Source organism: Odocoileus virginianus, chromosome 28, assembly GCF_023699985.2.
Source record: "Odocoileus virginianus isolate 20LAN1187 ecotype Illinois chromosome 28, Ovbor_1.2, whole genome shotgun sequence".
Classification (NCBI taxonomy): Eukaryota; Metazoa; Chordata; class Mammalia; order Artiodactyla; family Cervidae; genus Odocoileus; species Odocoileus virginianus.
Window position 1 is genome coordinate 40,692,693 of NC_069701.1, and position 23,672 is coordinate 40,716,364.

General features: G+C 51.7%; 1 protein-coding gene across 1 annotated transcript; it reads right to left on the reverse strand.

Moving 5' to 3' along the window:
- Positions 1-7,859: 7,859 nt before the first annotated feature.
- On the reverse strand, positions 7,860-12,548 carry FGF19 (fibroblast growth factor 19). The gene is made up of 4 exons (XM_070457090.1): positions 12,229-12,548; positions 11,708-12,027; positions 11,207-11,310; positions 7,860-8,184 (listed from the first exon to the last, which is right to left on the reverse strand). Exons 1-4 carry the CDS (start codon positions 12,546-12,548, stop codon positions 7,873-7,875), a joined length of 1,056 nt encoding a protein of 351 aa, XP_070313191.1. The 3' UTR covers positions 7,860-7,872.
- Between the last annotated feature and the right edge of the window lie 11,124 nt (positions 12,549-23,672).

Sequence of the window (23,672 nt, forward strand, 5' to 3'; positions counted from 1 at the left end):
AGATGGATGGATGGATGGGTGGAGGATAGGTGGTTGGTTGGACAGATGGATGATGGAAGAACAGATGGATGGATGGATGGATGGCTGGATGGAGGATGGATGGGAGAGGAAGAGGGAAGACGTTGAGTTCTATCTTGTTCCAGCGAGGCCGCCCCAATAACAGAATTACAAAGACCAGATGGCTCCAAATGGAAGGAGGACAGACATTCTCAGATGAATGGAAACTAGAAGGATTTGTTGCCAGTGACCTTACCAGTAAAGAATGGCTAGAGGAGGTTCTCTGAAGATTCAAAGAAATTAGAAGAAGGTTTGGAACTTCAGAGAGGAAAGAAGAGGATCAAACTGACCAGATATTTGTTGCACCAGGGGGTAAATATTAAGACATGAGACTATCCTTCTCAGGTGTTTCTTAAAATCCTGTTTGATAGGTTTATCAAAAATGATAACATCTGGTGCGGGACTCAACATTTGCAGAGAAAATACTTAAGGCAACTGTATGTAGAAGGTGAATCAGGGAGCAAAAGATCTAAATAAAAAGACACTTCCTCCCCTCCACTCACATCATGAAATGCCTGGAATCTCCTTTCCCCCAGCGGGGACCCCCACAGTGAGGGGGGCTGTGTGTGTGTCTTGTGACACCCAGAGTCTCTCTCTCTCTCTGTCTTTCCCTCTCGTTGCAAAACACACGCCTCCTCTCCACATTCCTGTAGTCGAGACTCCTTTCTGGTGCCCCGATAACGCGGGAAGGGAGTCTCAAAGTGGGGCTGGGAGGTTGTCCTGCCCTATGTGACTGGGCTAGCAGTTTCTGCATCCTGGCGAGGGGCGGCAAGGGGGGTGCCACATTCACCCACCCTTTAAATCTCCCGGTCTTCTGGATCCTTTCTAGATGGCATGTCCTGACCCAGAAGAGAGACGCCCAGCCAATGGAGCACTAAGTGGAGTGTGTGTTAGTTGTTGAATCGTGTCAGACTCTTTGCGACCCCATGGACTATAGCCTGCCAGGCTCCTCTGTCCATGGAAACACCCAGACAAGAATACTGGAGTGGGTGCCCATTCCCTTCTCCAGGGGATCTTCCAGACCCAGGGGTGGAACCCAGGTCTCCAGCATTGCAGGCAGATTCTTACCATCTGAGCCTCCAGGAAAGCTTCAGCCCTAAATGGTGGATGTCGGCATTTAGAGGGAATCTCTGCCCCCCTGGGTTTTCCTCTAGGCAGCCAATCCCCCCTCCATCCCAGAGCTTCATGGGGACGACTCCTCCGGGGGCTGGAGGAAGTGACACAGCGCTGGCCAGCCAGAGCATCTTGGCCCCTGGCGGTAGAGATCTGGTGCGGAAAGAAGATGGACATGATAAGGGTCCACCAGACCTGATTCTGGGACTCCTGCAGGAGCCGTTGATAGGAGAAACTTGTGCGTCACCCCTACTGACGCGGCAGGAGGATGGAAGAGAAGCCGGCACCGCTGGGGACGGCCTCGTCATCACGGAAGAAGGAGACGCCTGGGAGCAGGGACGAGACCCTGACCCCGGATGCTGTCTGGGCCCAGACCCAGCATGCACAGGCCTTGCCTGGGTGTTAAGACTCTCACTTTACAGACAGGAGCCGGCCCAAACAAAGAATGGAATTCTACGAAGGGTGCCCTGCCTGTGGGGTCATCTGGATTCTGCTTCTGGGCTCTGATCCATGGACAGGCTTGTCCAGATAAGCCACTTTCTGCCCCTGGTCCTCCCGCATCATTTGACCCCATGTCAGTGGTGAGGAGCTAAAGCTAGGATGGCCAGATGAAACCCTGGACATCAGTTTTATGTGAATTTCAGATGAACAATCAATAATTTGTTATTGTTGTTCGGTCGCTAAGTTGTGTCCGACTCTGTGATCCCATGGACTGCAGCATGCCAGGCTTCCCTGTCCTTCACCATCTAGAGTTCACTCAATGGACATGAGCCGTCCATTGAGTCGGTGATGCCATCCAACCATCTCATCGTCTGTCATCCCCTTCTCCTCTGGCTCTCAATCTTCCCCAGCCTCAAGGTCTTTTCTAATGAGTTGGCTCTTCACATCAGGTGGCCAAAGTATTGGAACTTCAGCTTCAGCATCAGTTGTTCCAATGAATATTCAGGGTTGATTTCCTTTAGGATTGACTGGTTTGATCGCCTTGCTGTTCACAGGACTCTCAAGAGTCTTCAGCACCACCATCCCAAAGCATCAATACTTCAGTGCTCAGCCTTCTAAAATAAATTTTTAGTATGTCTCAAATATTGCATGGGACATACTTATACTAAAAAAAGAGAGACAAAGCTTTGCTTATCTGAGATTCAAATTTAACTAGGCATGCTGGACTTTCTTTGCTAAGTTTGACAACACTATCTAAGCAGGGAGGGGAAAGACAGCAAGAGAGCAACCCACCTTTCTAGGAGGAGGCAGGGCCGCGGGGTGGGTGGTGAGTGAAAATCAAAAGTGAAAGCCACTCAGCTGTGTCTGACTCTCTGCGACCCCATGGACTGTAGCCTGCCAGGCTCCTCTGTCCGTGGAATTCATCAGGCCAGAATACTAGAGTGGGTAGCTGTTCCCTTGAATAAACAACAAGGTTCTACTGTATAGCACAAGGAGCTATGTTCCACATCCTATGATAAACCATAATGGGAAAGAACATTAAAAAGCAATGGACACATATGTAAGTATATGTGTGTGTGCATGACTGAATTACTGCTGGGGACCTTCCCAACCCAGGGATTGAGCCTAGGTCTCTCACACTGCAGGGCAGGGGGGTGGGTGCTGAGAGGCAGTTTCAAAAAAGTAACCTTCCCCATTTCCTGACAGTCATCATGACTCTTTGGCCTCTGGGTCAAGTGAAAATGTGAGCTGGAGAGAAAGCACAGCAACCATCAACACTTTAGTATAAATTAGTTAACAAAGCTGCGCATTTACTCATTGTTAGCTATGCTGTAGGGAAAGAGGCTCCAGGGAGGGAGGCGCTTCATTTTCTCCTAGAGTGTCTGTCTCTAGAATACGAAGGATGGGGTGTAAGATGTTTCTCTGGTTCTCAACCTAGGCTGCAGAGGAGAACCAAGGGGGAGATTTAAAAAGTCCCTGTGGCCTTGAAAAGAGCTTTGTGGTTGCTAAGGGGGAGGGGTTTGGGAGAGGAGCGCGGTGGGAGGTTGGGGTTAGCAGATGTAAGCTATTAAATGTAGGGTGAGTAAGCAACAAGGGCCCACTGTGCAGCTCAGGGAAGTATGTCCCATGTCCTGTTATAAACCATGCTGGGAAAGAGCATTAAAGAGCAACGTACGTACATGTAAATATATATGTGTGTGTGTGCGCACCACTGAATTACTACTATCCAGCAGAAATTAACACAATGCTGCAAGCCAACTATACTTCAAGTTTTTTAAAAATCCCTGTGTCCAGACCACACTTATTCCAATTAAACCAGCATCTCCAGGGATGGGGTTAGTCATCCCACCCCAGGGGATTCCAGTGCGCAACCTGTCAACTGAAAAGATACACCACCCAGAAGTTGAGGATTATGTTCTACTCCACGGACTTGTTGAGGACTTGAGCCTCTCAGACAGCTCTGAGGGACTGCTTTAAGAAGACCCAAAAGACAAACAAAACCAGGTACTCACATCAAAACCTTAGACATCAAAAGATTACCATTACAGAAAAACCAGACATGTCAAGTTAATGAATTTAGCAGTTTTCTCTGTATGGGCAGATGCAGGAGTCTGGGCTAATTGAAATCACTTCTTTGAATCTCAGCTCTCTGGGGCCAGCATCCTGCTTTTCTCCATCCTGAAACCCCTTGGGTTGCACAGTCTGGGGTGGCCGCCGTGACTGAGGGCTTGGTGGCTGCAACACCCTTTGCTGACTGATGGGACAGGTGACATTTTTGTATCCATAGTCAAATCTGAGGACCTGTAGAAGTAATGGTTCAGGGTAGAGAGTTCTAGCCTCGGTGAGGGCTGCTGTTGCTAGCAGCCTGCTCTGTATCAGGATCTTTCCCACATAATACTACTCAACTGCAGGGGCGTCCCTGGAGTCTCAGAGGTAAAGAATCTACCTGCCAATGCAGGATTTGATCCCTGGGTTGGGGAGATCCGCTGGAGGAGGAAATGGCAACCTCTCCAGTATTCTTGCCTGGGAAATCCCATGGAGAGAGGAGCCTGGTGGGCTACCGTTGATGGGGTCGCAAAGAGTCAGACATGACTCAGTGACTAAACAACTAGGTTTAAAAAAAAAATACTCAATGTCCTCCAAGAGTCCTGCAAGGCAGACGTTGTTAATCTCACCCTTCTCACAAGGGGCAGGCTCAGAAAGGTGTCAGCACTGACTCAAAGTCCCACAACGGGTTAGCGGCCTGAGGACTCCTTGCCGGGCTGGCCTGACCCCACAGCCCTTCCATCACCCCACCTCTGGGCTGTGCACCATGGGGTGTGTGCCTTCCCCTCGCTGGTTCTGCACCCCCTCATCTGTAAAACAGGGCTACAGGGTGATGCATCAGCCACCAGGGAAGCCCTGATGTGCAAATGGCAGGGGTCGATTCTGAACACCTTGGGCATGTCATCAATGTGAAAGATGGTTTAGAAGGTGGGGACCCCTTGCTGGTGCAATGAGAAGGGCCCAGTGAAATAGCTTCATAGACTTTAACAAGGCTTCCCTGGTGGCTCAGATGGTAAAGGATCTGCCTACAATGCGGGAGACCTGGGTTCAATCCCTGGGTCAGGAAGATCCCCTGGAGGAAATGGCAACCCACTCCAGTACTCTTGCCTGGAAAATTCCATGGATGGAGGAGCCTGGTAGGCTACAGTCCATGGGATTGCAAAGAGTCGGACACGACTGAGCAACTTCACTGACTGACTGGCAATGCAGGAGACCCGGGTTCAATCCTTGGGTCGGGAAGGTCCCCTGGAGAAGGGAATAGCCCAGTTCAGTTCAGTTCAGTTGCTCAGTCGTGTCCAACTCTTTGCAACCCCATGGACTGCAGCACACCAGGCCTCCCTGCCCATCACCAACTCCTGGAGCTTGCTCAAACTCATGTCCATCGAGTCAGTGATGCCACCCAACCACCTCATCCTCTGTCGTCCCCTTCTCCTCCTTCAATCTTTCCCAGCATCAGGCTCTTTTCCAATGAGCCGGTTCTTTGCATCAGGTGGCCACCCACTCCAGTATTCTTGCCTGGGTTATTCCATGGACAAAGAAGGCTGGCAGGCTACAGTCCACGGGGTTGCAAAGAGTCAGACACGACTGAGCGACTAACACTTCAAACATAATAAGAGGCTCACCTAAGCACCCAGTCCCCCCCCCACCCCGATGAGTGAGTGAAGTCGACATTTGTTCACACCAGGTACTATGCTGTGGCTTCATTCTCTGCCCATTTTACAGATGAGGAAGTCGAGGCTCAACTAAGGATAAACAGCCAGTAGGTGGAGGAGGATCTGCTGAGCCTCTCGCAGTCCATTTTCCAGGCTTCACTCTTAGCCTCACTGCATTTGTAACCTGGACAACTTGAGGAGCAAACACTTGAGCTTTTTATGTCAAAGAACAGGTTCGTTTTGTTTGGGCTTTTGGGGGAGGGCTTATTTTTTATTTAGATTCTAGAATAATTCTAGATTCACAGTAAGTGGTAAAGTTGGGTATAAAGAGGTCCTGTATCCCCTTTGCCCAGCTTCCCCAGTGTTTACATCTTAAGTAATCCTGGGGCCATATCAAAACCAGGGAATCAAGGTCAGTCAAAGGTGTGTTCAATTCTGGCGCTTTATCAGACGTGTGGAGTTGATGCCGCCACCACCAGGGAGAAGCAAAACTGTCTCAGCACCACCTTTACAGTCACCCCACCCCCATTCCTGGCAGCCTGGTACCCATGACTTTCACATTTTGCAGCTGAATCCACACACCTGTGCTTGCATTTAGGAGGTAGGTCCTGAATTGGTCCCTCCATGGACACCGACCTCCACCTCCTTTCTCACTAGCAGACACCCTGCCCCCATCCCCTTGGATCAGAACAGCACAGCGCCCCCCGACACCTGCTTTCCCGGCCAGCCCTGCAGTGGTGGAGGGATGGGCCCTGTGACCCGGCTCACTGGATTCAAGTGGCATCTGTTGGAAAATTCTAAGAAAGCTTCGGCTTTGCAGATGAGAGGCCAAGGCAGCGATGAGTCCATGTCCCTGGCTTCAGAAGACAAGTTTCCACTGACGGCGCACTACAGAGATGCCGCAGGTCACAGAACAGCCTGCACATCACTGGGCCCGTGACCCAGCGTTGCCACCTGCTTTGTTACTGGGCACAAAGAAACCCTGTACATTTAGGCCAAAGCGCCTCAATCAAATGAGAGTGTGCTCTTGTCCCCCAGAGAAATGTAGCGACTTCTGGACATTTTTGATTATCATGACTGGGGTGAAGGGGTATTACTGGTGCATCATCAGTAGCGGCTGGGGACACTGTTCATCATCCTAGAACATTCAGGAACACATGCCCCCAACAGAGAATCACGTGGCCCCAATGATCAGAGTCTCAGACACAGCAGACACAGGCTGCTCCCCTCCCTTCTCCTCCTGCACAAATATTCCAGATAATTTTTGATACAAATTGCGCTTTAATGTAGAAAAAAAAAAAACTCGTGTACATACATAAATACCATTTGGGGGTATAAATAAAGTAAGAAAATAAAGAGATGTACATATCAAACACAATAAATTACTCATAAATATCACAGTGGAAACCAAGTGCTGGAAAACGGACTCGATCTCCATGCGGCTTTTCCAAGTTACCGGTGAGATTCGGGGCTTTCAGATCTTGCTTTTCCTGGCTTTGGAATGAAGGGTCAGGACCCCAGGCGGAGGACTCGCTCTGACCTTTTCAGGTCAACATCCCAGCGGGTAGAAGAGGGTGGGGGGGGGGTCAGACCCCAGAGTGAGGCGAGTGAACTTGGGGGAGGAAGCCTGTAGGGTTCCTTCTCTAAGGGCCCTCAAGTGAAAGCCACACAACCCGAGATCGATTCCCTGGAAACCCCGGCCACCGCGGCAAGGAAGATGCTGCCGGGACTGGCCATGCCTTTAAAGCAGGTGGCAGTGTGGCCATTCACCTTAGGGGACCAGCCGGACCCCGGGTAAGTGTTGGCCACGTGCAGAGTGCTGGTGGAGAAGGCGGGGAAGAGGAGGGATGGGTAGACCACCTTATCTGCCCAGGGTGGGTTGCCAAGGGGTCATGTGAGGCTGTCCACCCCAGAGCCAGCCATAGCAGGGAGTCCTCAAGATTGACCCTGGCTGGAGGGGCCTCTGGGCTCCCCCTGCTCTTGGAGCTTGGTGGGCAGGGTCTGTACCCAGTTACTTCCATGCTGGAGGAGCTTGGGGAGGCCCAATGGTCCTTCTTAGAGTTGAGATCTGGAAAAATTTTCCCAGGCAGTAGAGTCAGATTTACCTGAGGTTTCACGAAGTTGATTACCTGCCCATGAGTTTTTAAAAATGACTGCTTTTCCTCTGGCCACTTGCGCTGCAAAGGATGGGAGGAGAGAACTGCTGAGAAGGTCAGCGTGGTATAAGAACCTTGCCAGAGGCAGTGAGCTCCCCACCAGTGGAGGTGCTCAAGCAGAACCAGGGCAGTACAGACTCGTCCAGCAGGGCTGAGGGGCTGGGGTAGGTAGCAGCTGGGTGGGTAGGGTGGAAAGCTTACCATTTTATGATCGTATAAGTCTATCCGCTAGAAACCGGCACAGCCCAAGTAAAACTTTGTCTATGTACAAGATCTAAATGTTTCCTCCTAAAGCTACATAGAACCTGGACTCAGGATCATACTTGTAGAAAACCCATCCACAAGCACCTCAGGCCTGGGGTCCTGGTCTCCAGGGCCAGGGTGGAGGGGAGAGGACAGTGCCTCCATTAATTATAGAAGCTGGGACTCTTCACAGATCCCAGTTTGGTGGCAAGCCCAAAAGGGTCCATGCTATCTGTTTTCAGGGGCAGAAAGAAATCAGGCTTCAGAGGTTCCTGGAGGTCGTCGGGTTCGGCCGGGATGGTGGACAGCATGGGCAGGAAGTGAGACAGCGGCAGGAAGCCCCTGCTTTTGAACAGCTGCCTCTGCCTGGAGCTGCTCAGGGAGACGGGGAGATGGTGCTTCCTGGACCAGTACACGTTGTAGCCGTCAGGACGGATCTCCTCCTCGAAAGCGCAGTCCTCGGCTGAGTACTGAGTCTGCGAAGCAAAGAGACAGCCCGTGAGCCTCAGTGGGGGCCCACCAGGCTGGGTGACCAGCAGAGGCAGCGGGACGACCAGGGGCAGGTGAGCAGGCGTCCACACCATTGGCTAACGGCCCACGCCATCAGCCAAGGATGTGTGCAAGTTCATAAAGCACAGAGGCATATAAAGTACATATATAAACACATACACTTTTAGTATAATGTTATATATATACATATATAAAATGCGAAGCATGTGTTATATTAATATACTCATTAGATATTATATCATATTAACATATAAATGTTATTAATTATATATATGTTATAACACAAATTATATAACATTAAATATGTGTTAGACATTAAACATATATACTAAACACATATGTTAGCGTTGCAGGCAAGAGGATTCTTTACTGGCTGAGCCACAAGAGAAGCCCCAAAACATATAAAGGTACTTATATATTTAGTATGAAAGCTTTTTGTTATACAACCCACTCCAGTACTCTTGCCTGGAAAATCCCATGGACGGAGGAGCCTGGTGGGCTGCAGTCCACGGGGTCGCACAGAGTCAGACACAACTGAGCGACTTCACTTTCACTTTTCACTTTCATGCACTGGAGAAGGAAATGGCAACCCACTCCAGCGTTCTTGCCTGGAGAATCCCAGGGACGGGGGAGCCTGGTGGGCTGCCGTCTATGGGGTCGCACAGAGTCGGACATGACTGAAGCGACTTAGCAGCAGCAATGTACTCATTAAATATACATCACATTGAATTCACATGTAAATAGTAATATGTCACAGAAAATACATGTGTAACATTAAACATATGCACTCAACATATTAGACATAAATATATATATCTACTTTGTATACCTCTATACTTTATAGCCTTCAACTATACACACATACTTCAGGTATATTTCATGTGTTCTATGTATATTCTCAGTATCTATACATAGTTCACATAGATCCTTTATATTTTTTCACTAAGTCACATCACTTAAACTTGGTCTTGTTCTGAGCAACATCTATAAAGTCACAGCCTTGACAGGCACGCATGTTTCCCTCCCCGATGTTAAATATATAATTATTGCCATGAAACAGTCCCTTGTAGTCCACAGGCGGTTTGGGAAACACTGCTAACTAGGTTATCCTTTTAGGATCAGTCTTTTAATTAAGAATCACGAGTAATCCAATCTGGAGCCCAGATGAAAGCATCTATTTCCCATTTAGACCCAAATGACTGTGGTCCTGAGCCTTTTTGTCTGGAGCTCTGGTAAGAGAAACCTCAGTCCCTCTGGCTCCTTTATTCAGTAGCTGCCCTCCAGGCAGCCTGCCAGGATCGTGGAGATAAAGGCAGCCCCCTCCCCCCAGGCCAGGAGGAAGCCTGCACCCCGTGGGTGGCCAGAAAGTCGGTAGGCAGAGCCTTGAGAGTGAGCCGGTCGGGTCCCAAATGCAGAGGGTCAGTTTGTCTTCAGGACACCAGAGCACAGCCCAAGGCGAGCTAGGAGGGCTGGGCCATAAACTGCACTGGGAGGCACCCAGGCTCATTTCTGCCCAAGCCTACAAAGGTCGATCCACTGCAGGTGGGTGAGCACTGTGCTTAGATAAGGCCCTGATAAGGCTTGCATCCAATGAAGCAATATGCCCAGCTCCCGTGCGGGGAATAAGGCCACCAGACAGAGGGGAGAAATGCAAACTGATAAACAAGGAAATTAAAATCAAATAGAGTGACTATTTCACCCTGCTGTTTCTTTGGGAGAAACTGACATCTCATCTGCCAAAGAGAGAGTGAAACGATTTCCAGTTTCTGGGAGGATGTGGAATTGTTTATTTTTTTTAATCTTCAAGTTTTGCTAAACTGGGACCACAGGACCTAGAGGCAGAACAGGATTTTAGTTGAAGGGAACCTCAGTTTGGATTAGAATGACGGTGGGTTAGACCCAGCTGCCCCTGCGGGGGGCTCTGCCCCTGGAGCCCCCACCACCCCTAACTAAACGTCACAGAGGTTGCAACTGCCGGGGCCGGAGTGGCTTTGGGTATCAGTTTTCTTGCCTCCTTTCTTGTCCCTTCACGCGGAATGCCATAAAACCTGAGACAGTCAGGTTTATTTATCTCTGGATAAACAGAATAAAGGGGCATCAGAGCCACAAAACAGTGAGACACCAAAGAGATCTGAGCTGCGGAAAGGAGGGCATCCCTGGAGAGCCAAGCCCTCCCCTCCCCCAGCTGCCCCCCTGCCCCGGCCCTCCGTCGGAGCCCTGGGCCCAGCAGGGCTGCACTGAGGCCCTGCACCAGGCCGGGACCTCACACAGCCTCCGCTGCGCGGCCGGGGGCTCAGGTTCCCTTTGAACTCAGCCTTTGTTCCGGCGACCAGAGAGCCGGCATCTGCACACTTCCTGCCCCCAGACGTCTCTGGCTACCTGGGCCTGTCCTCCCACCCCCACCTGAAGAGGCCCCTGACGCACAGGTGAGCCCGACGGGAGGGTGAGCGCGGCCACGAAAATAGGACCCCAACGCGGCTGCAAAATAATCACTTTTTTTTAGCGGATAAGAATTAATTTTAAAAAGTCTCTTCGATCCGAAATGTAATTTTTCTTCTGACTTAAAAAAAAAAATCCAAGTTAGGAATATGCCCTTTTTCTTTTTTTCCTCCCCAGCCACCCCCCGCCCCCCCCCACTTTTTAAAAAACTACTGCAAGGAAGGAGGGGAAGGCGAGCACCACAGGCGCACACGCCAAAGCCGAAAACGCCCACGGTGGGTTCCCCGTTTAATATCGAAGCGCCGACTTCCTCCGTCCGACTGGACCTGCCTCTAGTCCAGGGGGATGCAAAGGCGGGCCTCACCCGTTCTCCATAAACTTACAAATTAGAAAGTCGAACAGAAGAGTAGTCCGCCCCTCGCCGCCTTCCCCTCCGAGTTCCACACCGGCCGGGACATGGAAAACAAGGAAACTCTGAACCTGACCCTGCGCGCGCCCCTGCCCCGCAGGCCCGCGCCCCCGCGCGTCCGGCAGGACCGAGACACCTACCAGCCCTTGCATCTTGCCGTCGGCGTCCATGCACAGGTACAGCACGCTGCGCTCGCCCTTGATGGCCACGGTGCTTAGGGCGACAGCCCTGATCTCCATCAGACCTGTGCGGGAAAACAGCACAAAACTGCAGCCGGGACCCGCGGGACCCACAACTCGTGAAAGTGGCTGGTGGGTGTACAGGCCCGTCCTCCCCAATCCCCTCCCCCACCAGCCCCTCTCCGTGTCTGGGGGCCCGGGATGGGAGTGGAACGCCCAGGCGCCAAGACCTGGAGTTCCCCGGAATGGGGGGTCCGCCAAAGCCGAAGTGGGGGAAGGGGAGGGGAGAGCATAGGTGCAGTGGGTCCACGCACCCATTCCCCCCTCCCCCAGCTCCTCCCGCAGTCGGGGGGTCGGGGAGGGAGTAGATCGCTAAGTGCCAAGAGCCGGGGTTCCGGGAGCGGGAAGGAGGCAAAGGGAAGAAGGGGAGCTGTGACGGGTGGGGGCCCGGCGGGCACTCACTGTGCGCGCTCTGGACCGGCGCGCAGTCCACGGCGCCGTCGGAGTGGATGCGCAGAAAGCAGCTGTAGAGACCCTGCGGGCCCGCGGTGTACAGGTGCCGCAGGCGCACCGACTCGCCCCAGCCGTAGTGCACGTGCGGCCCCGCATCCGAGAAGGCCAGGGGGCGCCCGGCTGCAGCCAGCCAGAGGCCGGCCAGGACCAGGGCGCGGGCCACGGCGCACCGGCTCGGAGCGCTCCGCATGGCACCTCCCTCGGGCTCGGAGCTCTGCGCGCAGATCGGGCGGTGAGGGTGCTGGAGGCTGGGCGGCGGCCCCGAGGCCCTGCGGGACGGAGCGTGCGGAGGCGGGGTGGCCGTGCCCTCGAGCTAGGAGACCGCTGCACGCTCCGGGCACCTGGGCACCTCTCCAGCTCCGACGGCGCGGCGGCTGGCGGCCGGCGACCTTATATAGCGCGTCTGCCCGCGACGCGAAGCGCTTATCGGGATTGCATCAGCCCTCCGCCCCTCGCACACACCCACTCACACCCCGCCCCCCGACCCGGCCTCTCCCTGGGCCCCGCCCGGGCGACCCCGCCCAGATCTGGGAGAGAAGGAGGCCCTCTTTCGGTGCAGACTTGAGGGGAGCTCCTCCCGACGGCGCTGGGGCGAGGCCAGGTCGCTCCGGTCTGCGCGAGTTTGATTTTGTAAAGAAATTCGGGAGATGGCGGACCCCTCCGCCCAGGCCATTGGTTTCAACCCCCCCTCCTCCCGCGGGGAGTGCGCTCGTCGCGGGGCGCCTGCCGGGGCTGCGCGGAGCCGGGGTCCCGACACAAAGACGGGGGAGGGGGACCCTGAGCTTTGCATCCTTCACCCCGGGTGGGGAAAACCCCGCCTCGGCTTTGGGGCCCCCTCCCCTACAGTCCACATCCACTCGCTCCCGCCACGATCCCAGCCCTCAAAGTCCCGGGGGTCGAGCGGTCCACTGGAATTTATTTCCCCCCTGCAGTTCAGGGCCTCTCACGTTCCTGCCCGGCCCCCCGTTCCACGCCAGTACTTTGTCCCCCGGCTTGGGGCCAGGCGCGACCTGGGCTCTCGGAGGAACAATAGGGTCGCGCGGGCGAGCGCTAGATGGCGCTTCAGCCCGGGTGTCTGCCCGGCCCGGCCCGCGGCGGTCCCTGGACCCGGAGCCTGGGAGGAGGGCGCCTTTCGGGGGGCAGGGTGGGCTTGCAAGCTGCAGACTGGGAAACTGACTTTCCAGGGCTCGCGGCGCAGGGAGGCGCCTCTGTTTTGCTGTGTCTTTCGTCGTCGGTGCTGTCCTTGGGTCCCTGAGAGCTTCTCCAGGGGCTGGGAGTGCCGTTCGCGGGGGGCGGGGGGGGGGCAGGCACAGGGGGAGCACCTTACCTGGTGGGGAGGGGCAGGGCAGCAGTGGTGGGCGCTGCCTGCGGGGGGTGGGGGGAGCGGCGGGGAGGGAGAGGCACCAGTTGGGGAAACTGGGGCCACCCAGTGAAGTGCCCCCGCCCCCTTGCAAACCGGATGGCTTTTCTGATGAGGCTCAGAAAAATGAGACCACATCCGGAGAATGCCCCTGCGGGAAAGAGAGGGGTCCTTCTAGGAGGCTTTGGCTCAACATTGGTTCTTTCTCATTACTCCTCCAACCACCTGCCCCCCACTCCGGGATGTGGGGCTCCAGGAGGCTGGTTTTGGGGAGAAGCCACAGTGGCTCAGTGGCTGAGCCAGGGGAGGGCCCACAGTGGAGACAGGGAGAGAGAGCCATGCCAGGCCTGATGAATGTCAATGAATAAAGACCACGTTCATACCCCAGCCAGTGACTGGCGTTAATGACGGAGCGCGCAGAAAATGTCACCAGGAAAGTCTTTACAAAAAAAGACATCATCTCGAAAGCTTTATGGGCCGGGGACCCCCACGCTGAGTGTCTTGGTTCAGAAAGCCGTGGCTTCTGTTAAATCTAATTACTTCCCCCCTGTGGCTTTAAATCGACAGCGGCTCCTATTAAACTTAATTGCCCTCCCCTGCAGCTTTCGTTTTAAAGACCCTAGATAAATGCAGGGCATTGAGGAGGATGGCAGAGGGTGCACTGGGGGCCATGCCCCAAATCGGGCTGGGGGAGGAGGGGAGGCGGCCTCTGGTTCCACCCTCAACGGCTCTGCTGCCCCTCCTAAGGCCACAGTGGGCGGAGAGACCGCTTCGTCCCCCATCCAGGCGCTCAGGAAGCTGGAGAGGCCCTGCTCCCAGGCCCTGCTCTGAGCATCTTCTGCCCTCCCGCAGTGAACAGTTCAGTTCAGTCGCTCAGTCATGTCCAATTCTCTGTGACCCCGTGGACTGCAGCACGCCAGGCCTGTCCATCACCAACTCCCTGAATTTACTCAAACTCGTGTCCATCCAGTTGGTGATGCCAGTGAACAGATAGGGGGGCCCCAGAGTGACCTGGGGCTGCCCAGGTCAGAGTGCCAGAGTGACCCAAGGTTGCACAGTATGTAAGTGGTGAACCCAGGCTGTCAGGCTTGTCAATCTAGGTCAAGCTGCATTTCAGGGAGGCAGTGTGGCCTCCTAAAAGAGGCGAGGGTCCCAGGGTCAGATTCTCAGCAGCACGAATCACACCCAGCCACTCCCCAGGCAGGTCACGAACCCACTGGGGATTCTTGCCTCCTTATGCCTGCTTCAGCCTTGTGTGGAGTCGCACTGGAGAGTGGACAGACAGTGCCTCAGATACAGTTCACAGAGAAGGACAAGCATCTCTCAGGGGCTGCTGCGTACGTGGAATGTTGTGGTCAGAGCAGTGCTTTGCAAGTTTTGGTGATCAATCCGAGCTACATATGAGGACACTGAAGCTTACAGACTTGGCCAGGCAGCCAGCGAGGGTTGACACCCCGGGTGGTCGGACCCAGCGCCTTTGCTGGCTTGCTGGTACCCCTGGTCTGTGTCAATCCTAAAGGAAATCAACCTTGAATTCTCCCTGGAAGGACTGATACTGAAGCGGAAGGTCCAATACTTTGGAGCCTTTTTCATTGGAAAAGACCCTGATGCTGGGAAAGATTGAAGTTAAAAGGAGAAGGGGGCTACCAAGGGTGAGATGGTTAGACAGCATCACCGCCTCAGTGGACAGGAGTCTAAGCAAACTCCGAGAGAGAGTGAAGGACAGGGAGCCTGACGGGCTGCAGCCCAAAGCGTCGGGAACGACTGAGCGGCTGAACTGGTCCGTGTGGTCGGAGGAAGCGGGGAAGCGCAGAGGAAGGCGGCGCTGGTCAGCGGGGGGCGCTGTCGCCCACTGCGGGGCTCTCCAGGTGCGAGCCTGCTGGAGGGGAGGACCGCCCAGCCGCCAGGCCGCCACTGCAGACCCCGCCCCCGCAGCCCCGGTGTGCTGGGCGGGGCTGGTGCTCACTGTTCGGCTGCGTTTGATTTGGTCCAGGTGGCTGAGCCATCTGACTCAGCCTGGTGAGTGGAGTGGACAATGCAAGCCAGGTCCAATCCCCGCCATGCCCCCGCCATCCCCACGCAGGGCCCCAGGGGTCTCAGGCCCAGATGGCCAGAAGGGCTTGGCTTGGCGGCTTTGTTCTGGGTCTGATGTTAGCTGCCCTTTTTAACCGCCCTAAACCCTTCTCCTGGGGTCTCCTCCCTTCATCTGAGTTTGTTGGTTTTGTTCTGATGGTGGTCAATTTCCATTGTTTCTAAACCCACATCCCAACAGCTGCGAAGATCTCCTCTTTTAGCCTGACTTCCAGGCTTTGCGTTGTAAAAGTAATCCCTTTTCTTTTCACTTTTCGGTTAGAAATTTACGTTACAATCTCTGACTGCCTTCTTAAGTACACAAACACTTCTCTGTGCTCATCCCAAACCCCCAACCCCCACCCCGTGGTGGAGAAGTACTTTGTAATTTCAGAAACTTCTGGGTGTTGGTTAAAAAGAAAGAAAGAAAAAATCTTCATCAATAAAAAATAAGAACTTAGGGGACAGAAAAATGGTGAAGTTTTGGATGGGGTGGAGGGGGAGCAGCCACACAGTGAGTTCGGGACCCCCTTAGGCTGGAGCTCTGGGTGGGGTAGGGGGCATCTGAGTCTTCGCCTGATATTTTTGCCAGAATCTACCCAGGGGGCGCTAGTGGTAAAGAATCCCCCCGCTAATGGCAGGAGACATAAGAGACTTAGGTTCAGTCCCTGGGTTGGGAAGATTCCCTGGAGGAGGGCGTGGCAACCCACTCCAGTATTCTTGCCTAGAAAATCCTCATGGACAGAGGAGCCTGGTGGGCTACAGTTCATAGGGTTGCAAAGTGTCAGACACGACTGACTGAGCGACGTAGCACGCACGCTCTGGGACGTGCATCCTTTCCTCCGAAGTGTTCTGTTTCACGAAAGCCCGTTTTCTCCCTGTTAGGATCATTATTCTAAAAGGAGGGCTCCCCGCTAGGCCAGAAAAGGGAGGTCTTCTGTGAGCCTCAGTTTCCTTGTCTGTGAAACAGAAAAAGGAGTGCTCCATATTTACAGAGCATCCACCTGGCAAATGAAGGTGTGTAACAGATGGGTTATCTTTGCCATGCTTATTATTTATTTTAAAATGTAACAGTAACACTAAAGAGGCCAACCTAACCTCCAGTGACAAACCTGGCCGTGGTTGCCCGAGGCAGGAGAGGGGGTGGATCTGCTGGAAAGGCCTAGAGGATGCCTTCTGGGACGACAGGACAGGCAATGACATTTGTCCAAACTAGGGGACATCTTATTTTAAATTAAGCCTCAATATAGTTGATATTTAACATTTTCATTGCAAAAACAGGCCTTGTTCCTGGCAGGAAATTTGGAAAACACAGGAAAGCGCAAAGGAAAATTTTGAAACCTGGAATATCATGACCCCATTCTGAGTCACCATTTCTAATTGGGTGAGTTTCTTCCTCTGACTTTTGAAAGTGTATACATATCTTTTGATTTTTCCTTCAAAGTATTTGAATTGTATCCTCCTGTTACCAACTTGTGATCCAACTGTGTGGGTCATAACAAACTGTGGAAAATTCTTCAAGCGGTGGGAATACCAGACCACCTTACCTACCTCCTGAGAAATCTGTATGCAGGTCAAGAAGCAACAGTTAGAACTGGACATGAAACAACAGACTGATTCCAAACTGGAAAGGAGTATGTCAAGGCTGTATATTGTCATCCTCTCTTATTTAATTATATGGAGAGTACATCATGTGAAATACTGGACTGGAGGAAGCACAAGCTGGAATCAAGATTGCTGGGAGAAATATCAGTAACCTCAGATATGCAGATGACACCACCCTTATGGCAGAAAGGGAAGAGGAACTGAAGAGCCTCTTGTTGAAAGTGAAAGAGGAAAGTGAAAAAGCTGGCTTAAAACTCAACATTCAAAAAACTAAGATCATGGCATCTGGTCCCGTCACTTCATGGCAAATAGATGGGAAGATAATGAAAAAGTGAGAGACTTTATTTTCTTGGTTCCAAAATCACTGCAGATGGTGACTGCAGCCATGAAATTAAAAGATGCTTGCTCCTTGGAAGAAAAGTTATGACCAACCTAAAAGCTATGGTTTTCCCAGTAGTTATGTATGGATGTGAGAGTTGGACTATAAAGAAAGATGAGTATCAAAGAATTGATGCTTTTGAACTGTGGTGTTGAAGACGACGCTTGAGAGACCTTTGGACTGCAAAGAAATCCAACCAGTCTATCCTAAAGGAAATCAGTCCTGATATTCGTGGGAAGGACTGATGCTGAAGCTGAAACTCCGATACTTTGGCCACCTGATGCGAAGAACTGACTCATTGGAAAAGACCCTGATGCTGGGGAAAGATTGAAGGCAGAAGAAGGGGATGACAGAGGATGAGATGGTTGGATGATGCCACTGACTCGATGGACATGAGTTTGAGCAAACTCTGGGAGATGGTTATGGACAGGGAAGCCTGGTGTGCTGCATTCCATGGAATTGCAAAGACACGACTGAGCAACGGAACTGAGCTGAACTGTTACCAACTTGGGCTTCTAGGTGGCGCTAGTGGTAAAGAATCCCCCCGCCAATGCAGGGGACCCAAGAGATTTGGGTTTGATCCCTGGGCCAGGACGGTCCGCCTGGAGGACGGCACGGCAGCCCGTGCCCTATTCTTGCCTGCAGAATCCCATGGAAAGAAATCCCGGTGGGCTACAAGTCCACAGGGTGGAAAAGAGTCGGACAGGAATGAAGCAACTTAGCGTGCACACACGCGCATTACCGGCTTACTGTAATCCTCTTCTGTGGCATTAGGTGGCCTTCTGCATGTGGCACCTCTCCGTGCCAGTAAACCCGAGTGGGATACCCCAGGGCGTGAGGTCTGTCCTCCATTGCTGTCTATTTAGCTTGTTTCCAGTTTCCCCGCCCACATCGCACAGGGGAGGATGTCGGTGGAGGCATCTCTCACACCTGTCCGTTCTCGGAAGGGCAATCACTGGACTCTGTTCCCAGTGGATCCCGTCAGCATGAGGCCACTAGGTCAGCGCAGGCTGTGGGGACTTTCTCCTGGAATTAGGGAACTACCCTGCTCTGTCCACGCTGAGGGAGGCACACCTTCCTCCACACACCATCAGGGCCAATCTGTTCTTTCCTTTTTTTAAAATATATATATTTTTGTTGTTGTTGTTGTTGTTGAGGTATGGTTGACTCACAATGCTCCAGGTACACACCAAGATGAATCAGTTGTACATATGTACTTATTTTTAAAATTATTTTCCATGATACGTTATTATAAGATATTGACTATAGTTCCCTGTGCTATACAGTAAACCTTTGCTGCCCACTGCATGTCTGTTTTTTAAATTAGAAACCTAGCATTCTATTCATACTAAGTCAAACAAGTAGAATCAAAATATCATAATTTTTTAGGCAAAAATTCATCAGCTCAGATGAGTCGCTCAGTCACATGTGACTCTTTGCGACCCCATGGACTGCAGCACGCCAGGCTTCCCTGTCCATCACCAGCTCCCAGAGTTTACTCAAACTCATGTCCATTGAGTCAGAGATGCCATCCAACCATCTCATCCTCTGTCGTCCCCTTCTCCTCCTGCCTTCGGTCTTTCCCAGCATCAGGGTCTTTTCTAATGAGTCAGTTCTTCACATCAAGTGGCCAAAGTATTGGAGTTTCAGCTTCAGCTGAAAATTCCTAAGTTTTCTATTTTTGGCCACACCACACAGCGTGTGGGTTCCTAGTTCCCCGACCAGGGATCGAACCTGTGCCCTCTGTATTAGGTGCACAGAGTCTTAACCACTGAACTGCCAGGGGGTTCCCCACTGGGTGAGTCTGACACTGTGTTTAAGTCACGGCCACCACCAGTGGTCACTGACGGGGCAGAGTTGCTGGGATTGGCGACCTCCCTTGCTGCTGATTCAGACTCTCTCTCTCTTATCCTCACCCCCAGGGCTTGAGACCCCCCGGCCGACCAGCCCCACTCCCCCACCCCATGTCCAGTGGGGCCTGGGTGTGGTTGTGCCTTACTTTTGTCATTTGCAATAACAGGAGGGGGCAGGTTTTTCCTGGGATGGATGAATTCCTGCCTGTTTGGCCGTAGAGGTGATTTCTGCCTGAGAATTCTATTTTCTCACTGCCTCTCTCATCAGAACAGAAATGTGTTCCAATGGAAAAGATTTTGACCCATTAGTGTAGCGATGTAAAAATGCAGCAACGCTGTAAATGTGATCCAGTGGGGAAAAAAAATGTAGCTTGATGAGCAAACAGTAACCGTGCTAGTTCTGATGTCCTTAAGATAGAATTGAAACACTGAAACTGGAAAGTACCGGGACCCCAGGCTGCCAACCCAGTGTCCACCAATCGACTGTCCTTCAGACTTGATACACAAATTTTTTTTTTGCCTTTCTCCAAAACAGCAACAACAAATGCATTTTCTCTTTCTGCTTTCAAAGGTTGTGGGAAATCCTGAGATGCACTGTTTGCTGACTGCCTGTCATATACCAGGCGCTCTGCTGGTTTTGGTGATGCCAGTGATGGTGATCCTGGTGATGGCATGAGGACGGGATTGGGGGTGGCAGGCACTTAGCAAAAGCTTAGTACATGCCAAGAAGTGTGCTGGGCTCTTTATGTTGTCACCTTTAATTTTCACAGTGCCCACTGTATTTTTATTGGAGTCTAGTTGCTTTACAATGTGTTTACTCCAAATATACAGCAAAGTGATTCAGTTATACGTGTACATGTATCTATTCTTTTTCAGATTCTTTTCCCATATAGGTTATTACAGAGTCCTGAGTGCCCCACTGTAGGTCCTTGCTGATTATTTCATGACAGTGGTATGTACATGTTAATCCCGAACTCCTAATGTATCCTCCCCCACCCCTTCCCCTTTGATAACCATGCATTTGTTTTCTGTGTCTGAAAGTCATTTCTGATTTGTAAGCAAGTCCATTTGTATCATTTTTTTTAGGTTCCACATTTAAGAGATATCATGACACTTGTCTTCCTCCGTCTGACTCTCTTTACTTAATGTGATCATTTCTAGGTCTGTGCGTGTTGCTCCAAATGACATTATTTCATTCTTCTTTATGGCTAAGTAATATTCTTTTCTATACACACATACACACACATATATATGTCACATCTTTTTTATCCATTCATTTGCCACTGGACACTTAGGTTGCTTCCACATCTTGGCACTTGTGAATACAAAGGACCCATTTTAAAGAGGTGAAAAGTGGGGCTCAGAAAGTACTTTGCCCAGAGGCACAAATCATAAACTGTAGAATTTGGATTTGAATCCAGTGCTGTCTGAACTCAAGTTATAAAACTCTTTAATCATTTCACTATATTTTTGAAGAACAGAAAGAAGGGAGAACCAAAAGCAGACTCTCAGAAAGTTGGGAGGCCCACCCAGATTCAGAGGCTGGCCCAGAGCCAGGACCCTGCCTGGCGATTCTTCAGCCCATCACTTGTCTGGCTGTTTTCCGAGAGTGGTCATCTGAGCCCCTGGGTTGATTCCAGGCAGGAGAGCAAGAGAGACCGCGCCCCGCGCCCCCCCCCCCCCCCGGCGCCCCTTCAGAGTGGCCCCGGCTCAGTCACACCATCATGCCTCTGGCTCTGCCCCGTCCTGGACACAGCTCCTCAGACCTTGTGCAGATTCCGACCCGAAGTCAGTGGTCAAGAAACATTGCTGAAATCAGTTAAAGGAGCCACGAGGTACTCACGTGGCCGTGAATTCACTGGGCTGGACTGTTTGTCTCTCCTTGTTCATTCCGTCCATCCTTCCCTGGCCTTCATCACCGTGTCGGTTTTACATTGATCCGCCAGCCCTTCTGAGCATTTCTGATGGGTCAGACCTCCTGTGTCAGACCCTCTTCCTGCGCTACAGTCCCTGGAGTCAGAGCTTCCCCCACAGCTGGGGGTGTGCTTGGGGCATCCAGAGATGCAGGCAGGGAGGCCCTGCGTGGGTGTGGTTGGGATTTCAGTCACAGGGTGATTTGGGCCCACTGGGTAGTGTAAATGAGAACTTTCTCAGAAGTCCGAAGCAGGAGAGCCCCCTGTACCGTAATTACACTTCGGAGAGCACTGCTGGACTCAGATGTCCGCTGTCGTGTTCGTCTTGACCCGAGGAATGCTGGAATTCCTCTTGGAGACAAATTGACAAGGAGAGAAACCTACCAGTGTTGCGGGGAGGAGGAATGGCGACTTTACCCGTGATGAGACCCAGTTCTGTGCCTCGGGGACCTCATCTTTGGGGGACAGTCTACAGTTTCCGCCTTTGTTGCACAGAATTCCTGCAGCAGTGAGTCGGCTGTTGACCCATTTGACAGGTGAGAGATGGAGACTCAAAGCCAGGCTGGCGGCCAAGACCCACGGAAGGCTAAGGGAACCAGGAGCGGGTTCTGGGAGAGGAACTGTGTGAGGTCACCGGGGGGGCTCAGGGATGGTCTCCCCCTACCTGTTCCAGCTGCCCCCAGGCCTGGCCAGAGACCTTGAGTCAGGACGGATACTCCCTGATGCTAAGCTTATGCGCGCTAAGTCACTCAGTCATGTCCAATTCTTTGCAACCCTATGGACCATAGACCGCCTGGCTCCTCTGTCCATGGGGATTCTCCAAGCAAGAACACTGGAGTGGGCTGTCATTTCCTCCCCCAGGGGATCTTCCTAACGCCGGGATTGAACCCAAGTCTCTTGCGTCCCCTGCGTTGGCAGGAACGCTCTTTACCGCTCAGCCACCTGGGAAGCGCCCAGGACATTGAGTGTGCTATCCTAGCTCACTTGAAATGGATGAGCTCAGAATTCTGAGGCTGGACAGGACTGCAAGACGGTTTCCTAGAAGCTCCTCATCCATAAATGAACAAAATAAAAGCCAGGGAGGGGAATGGATGGGCCCAGAGACCTCCAGCCTGTGGACAGAAGAGAGGGGACAGGAATGTATTCCATGCTTTCATTCTTAAATTAAAAAGCTTATTTATTTACTTGGCTGCACTGGGTCTTAGGTGCATCATGCGGGATCTTTGGTTTCAGCATGTGGGATCTATTTCCAGGGGTCAAATTGGAGCCCCCTGCATTGGGGGGTGCAGAGTCTCAGCCCATGGGCCGCCAGGAAGTCCCCAGGAACATACTCTATTGTAGCGACATTCCTTCTGCTCCTCCCCCCAAAAAAAGCATACACAGTCTAGTGCGACATTGGATTTGTAATAAAGTCTTTAAAAAAAGAATCCTCCCCCGACACACACACACTCTGAGCACCTCTGCCCAGGGACTTACCCGGTGGTCCAGTGGTTAAGATTCTGAGTATCCAGGGCAGAGGGGCTGGGTTTGCTACTTGATTGGAGAACTGAGATCCTGCATGGCATCAACAAGTTAACATTTTTTTAAAAATTAAAGAGAGAAGAGTACTGCCAAAATAAAAGAATTAAGCAAACACAAAACACCTACTCAATCGTATATCAAGAGAACACCGTACTTGGAAAAGATCCCTGCACCTCAGTGTTCATAGCAGCGCTATTTACACCAGCCAGGGCATGGAAGCAACCGAAATGTCTGTTGACAGAGGAGTAAATAAAGAAGATGTGGTACATTTATATATGATGGAATACTACTCAGCCATAAAAAGGAATGAAATAAACCCGTTTGCAGCATCCTGGATGGACCTAGAGATGATTGTACGAAGTAAATAAAAAAGAAAAAGACAAATATCATGTGATATCATTTATATATGAAATCTAAAAAATGATGCAAACGAGGGAATTCCCTGGCAGTCCAGGGGCTGGGACTCAGCGTCTTCACTTCTGTGGCCTGGGTTCAGTCCCTCATCAGGGAACTAAGCTCCTGAAAGCTGGGCAGCAAGGCCAAAACAAAAAAAGATACAGATGAACTTATTTACAAAAGAGAAACAGACTCACAGACTTAGAAAACAAATTTATGCTTACCAAAGGGGAAAGGTGGGGGAAAGGATAAATTAGGAGTTTGGGATTAACATACACACACCACTAAACATAAAATAGTTAATCATCAAAGACCTACTGTATAGCGTAGGAGACTCTATTCAACAACCGGTATGGGAAACGAATCTTTGAAAGAATAGATTTATGAGCGCATGTGTGATAAATCACTTCGGTTGTGTCTGACTCTCTGCGACCTGTGGACTGTAGCCCACCAGGCTCCTCTGTCCGTGGGATTCTCCAGGCAAGAATACTGGAGTGGTCTGCTGTGCCCTCCTCCAGGGGATCTTCCCGAGTCAGGGATCGAACCCGCATCTCTTACGTCTCCTGCCTTGGCAGGCAGGTTCTTTACCACTAGCACCACCTGAGAAGCCCAGATACATGCAGACATACAGCTGAATCACTTTTCTGTACCGGAAACTAACATAACACTGTGACTCCACTATACTTAAAAATTCTTTCATTAAAAAGTCTTAAACCCATCAAAAGAAAGTAAACTGCTCTAAAGGACATTCCTGCGACCCGTGGGGAAGTGTGAATGTGGACCGTCTGTTGGTTAATAGACTGTGATGGTTAAATTT

What these genes read in the sequence shown, in the direction of transcription:
- FGF19 (XM_070457090.1), bottom strand. Translation starts at nt 12,548, where the DNA reads ATGCAAAGCTCAGGGTCCCCCTCCCCCGTCTTTGTGTCGGGACCCCGG. An exon ending in GCCGGGTCGGGGGGCGGGGT is followed by an intron (nt 12,028 to 12,228) that starts GTGAGTGGGTGT and finishes TCCGTCCCGCAG; the next exon opens with GGCCTCGGGGCCGCCGCCCA. An exon ending in ACGGCAAGATGCAAGGGCTG is followed by an intron (nt 8,185 to 11,206) that starts GTAGGTGTCTCG and finishes TTTGCTTCGCAG; the next exon opens with ACTCAGTACTCAGCCGAGGA.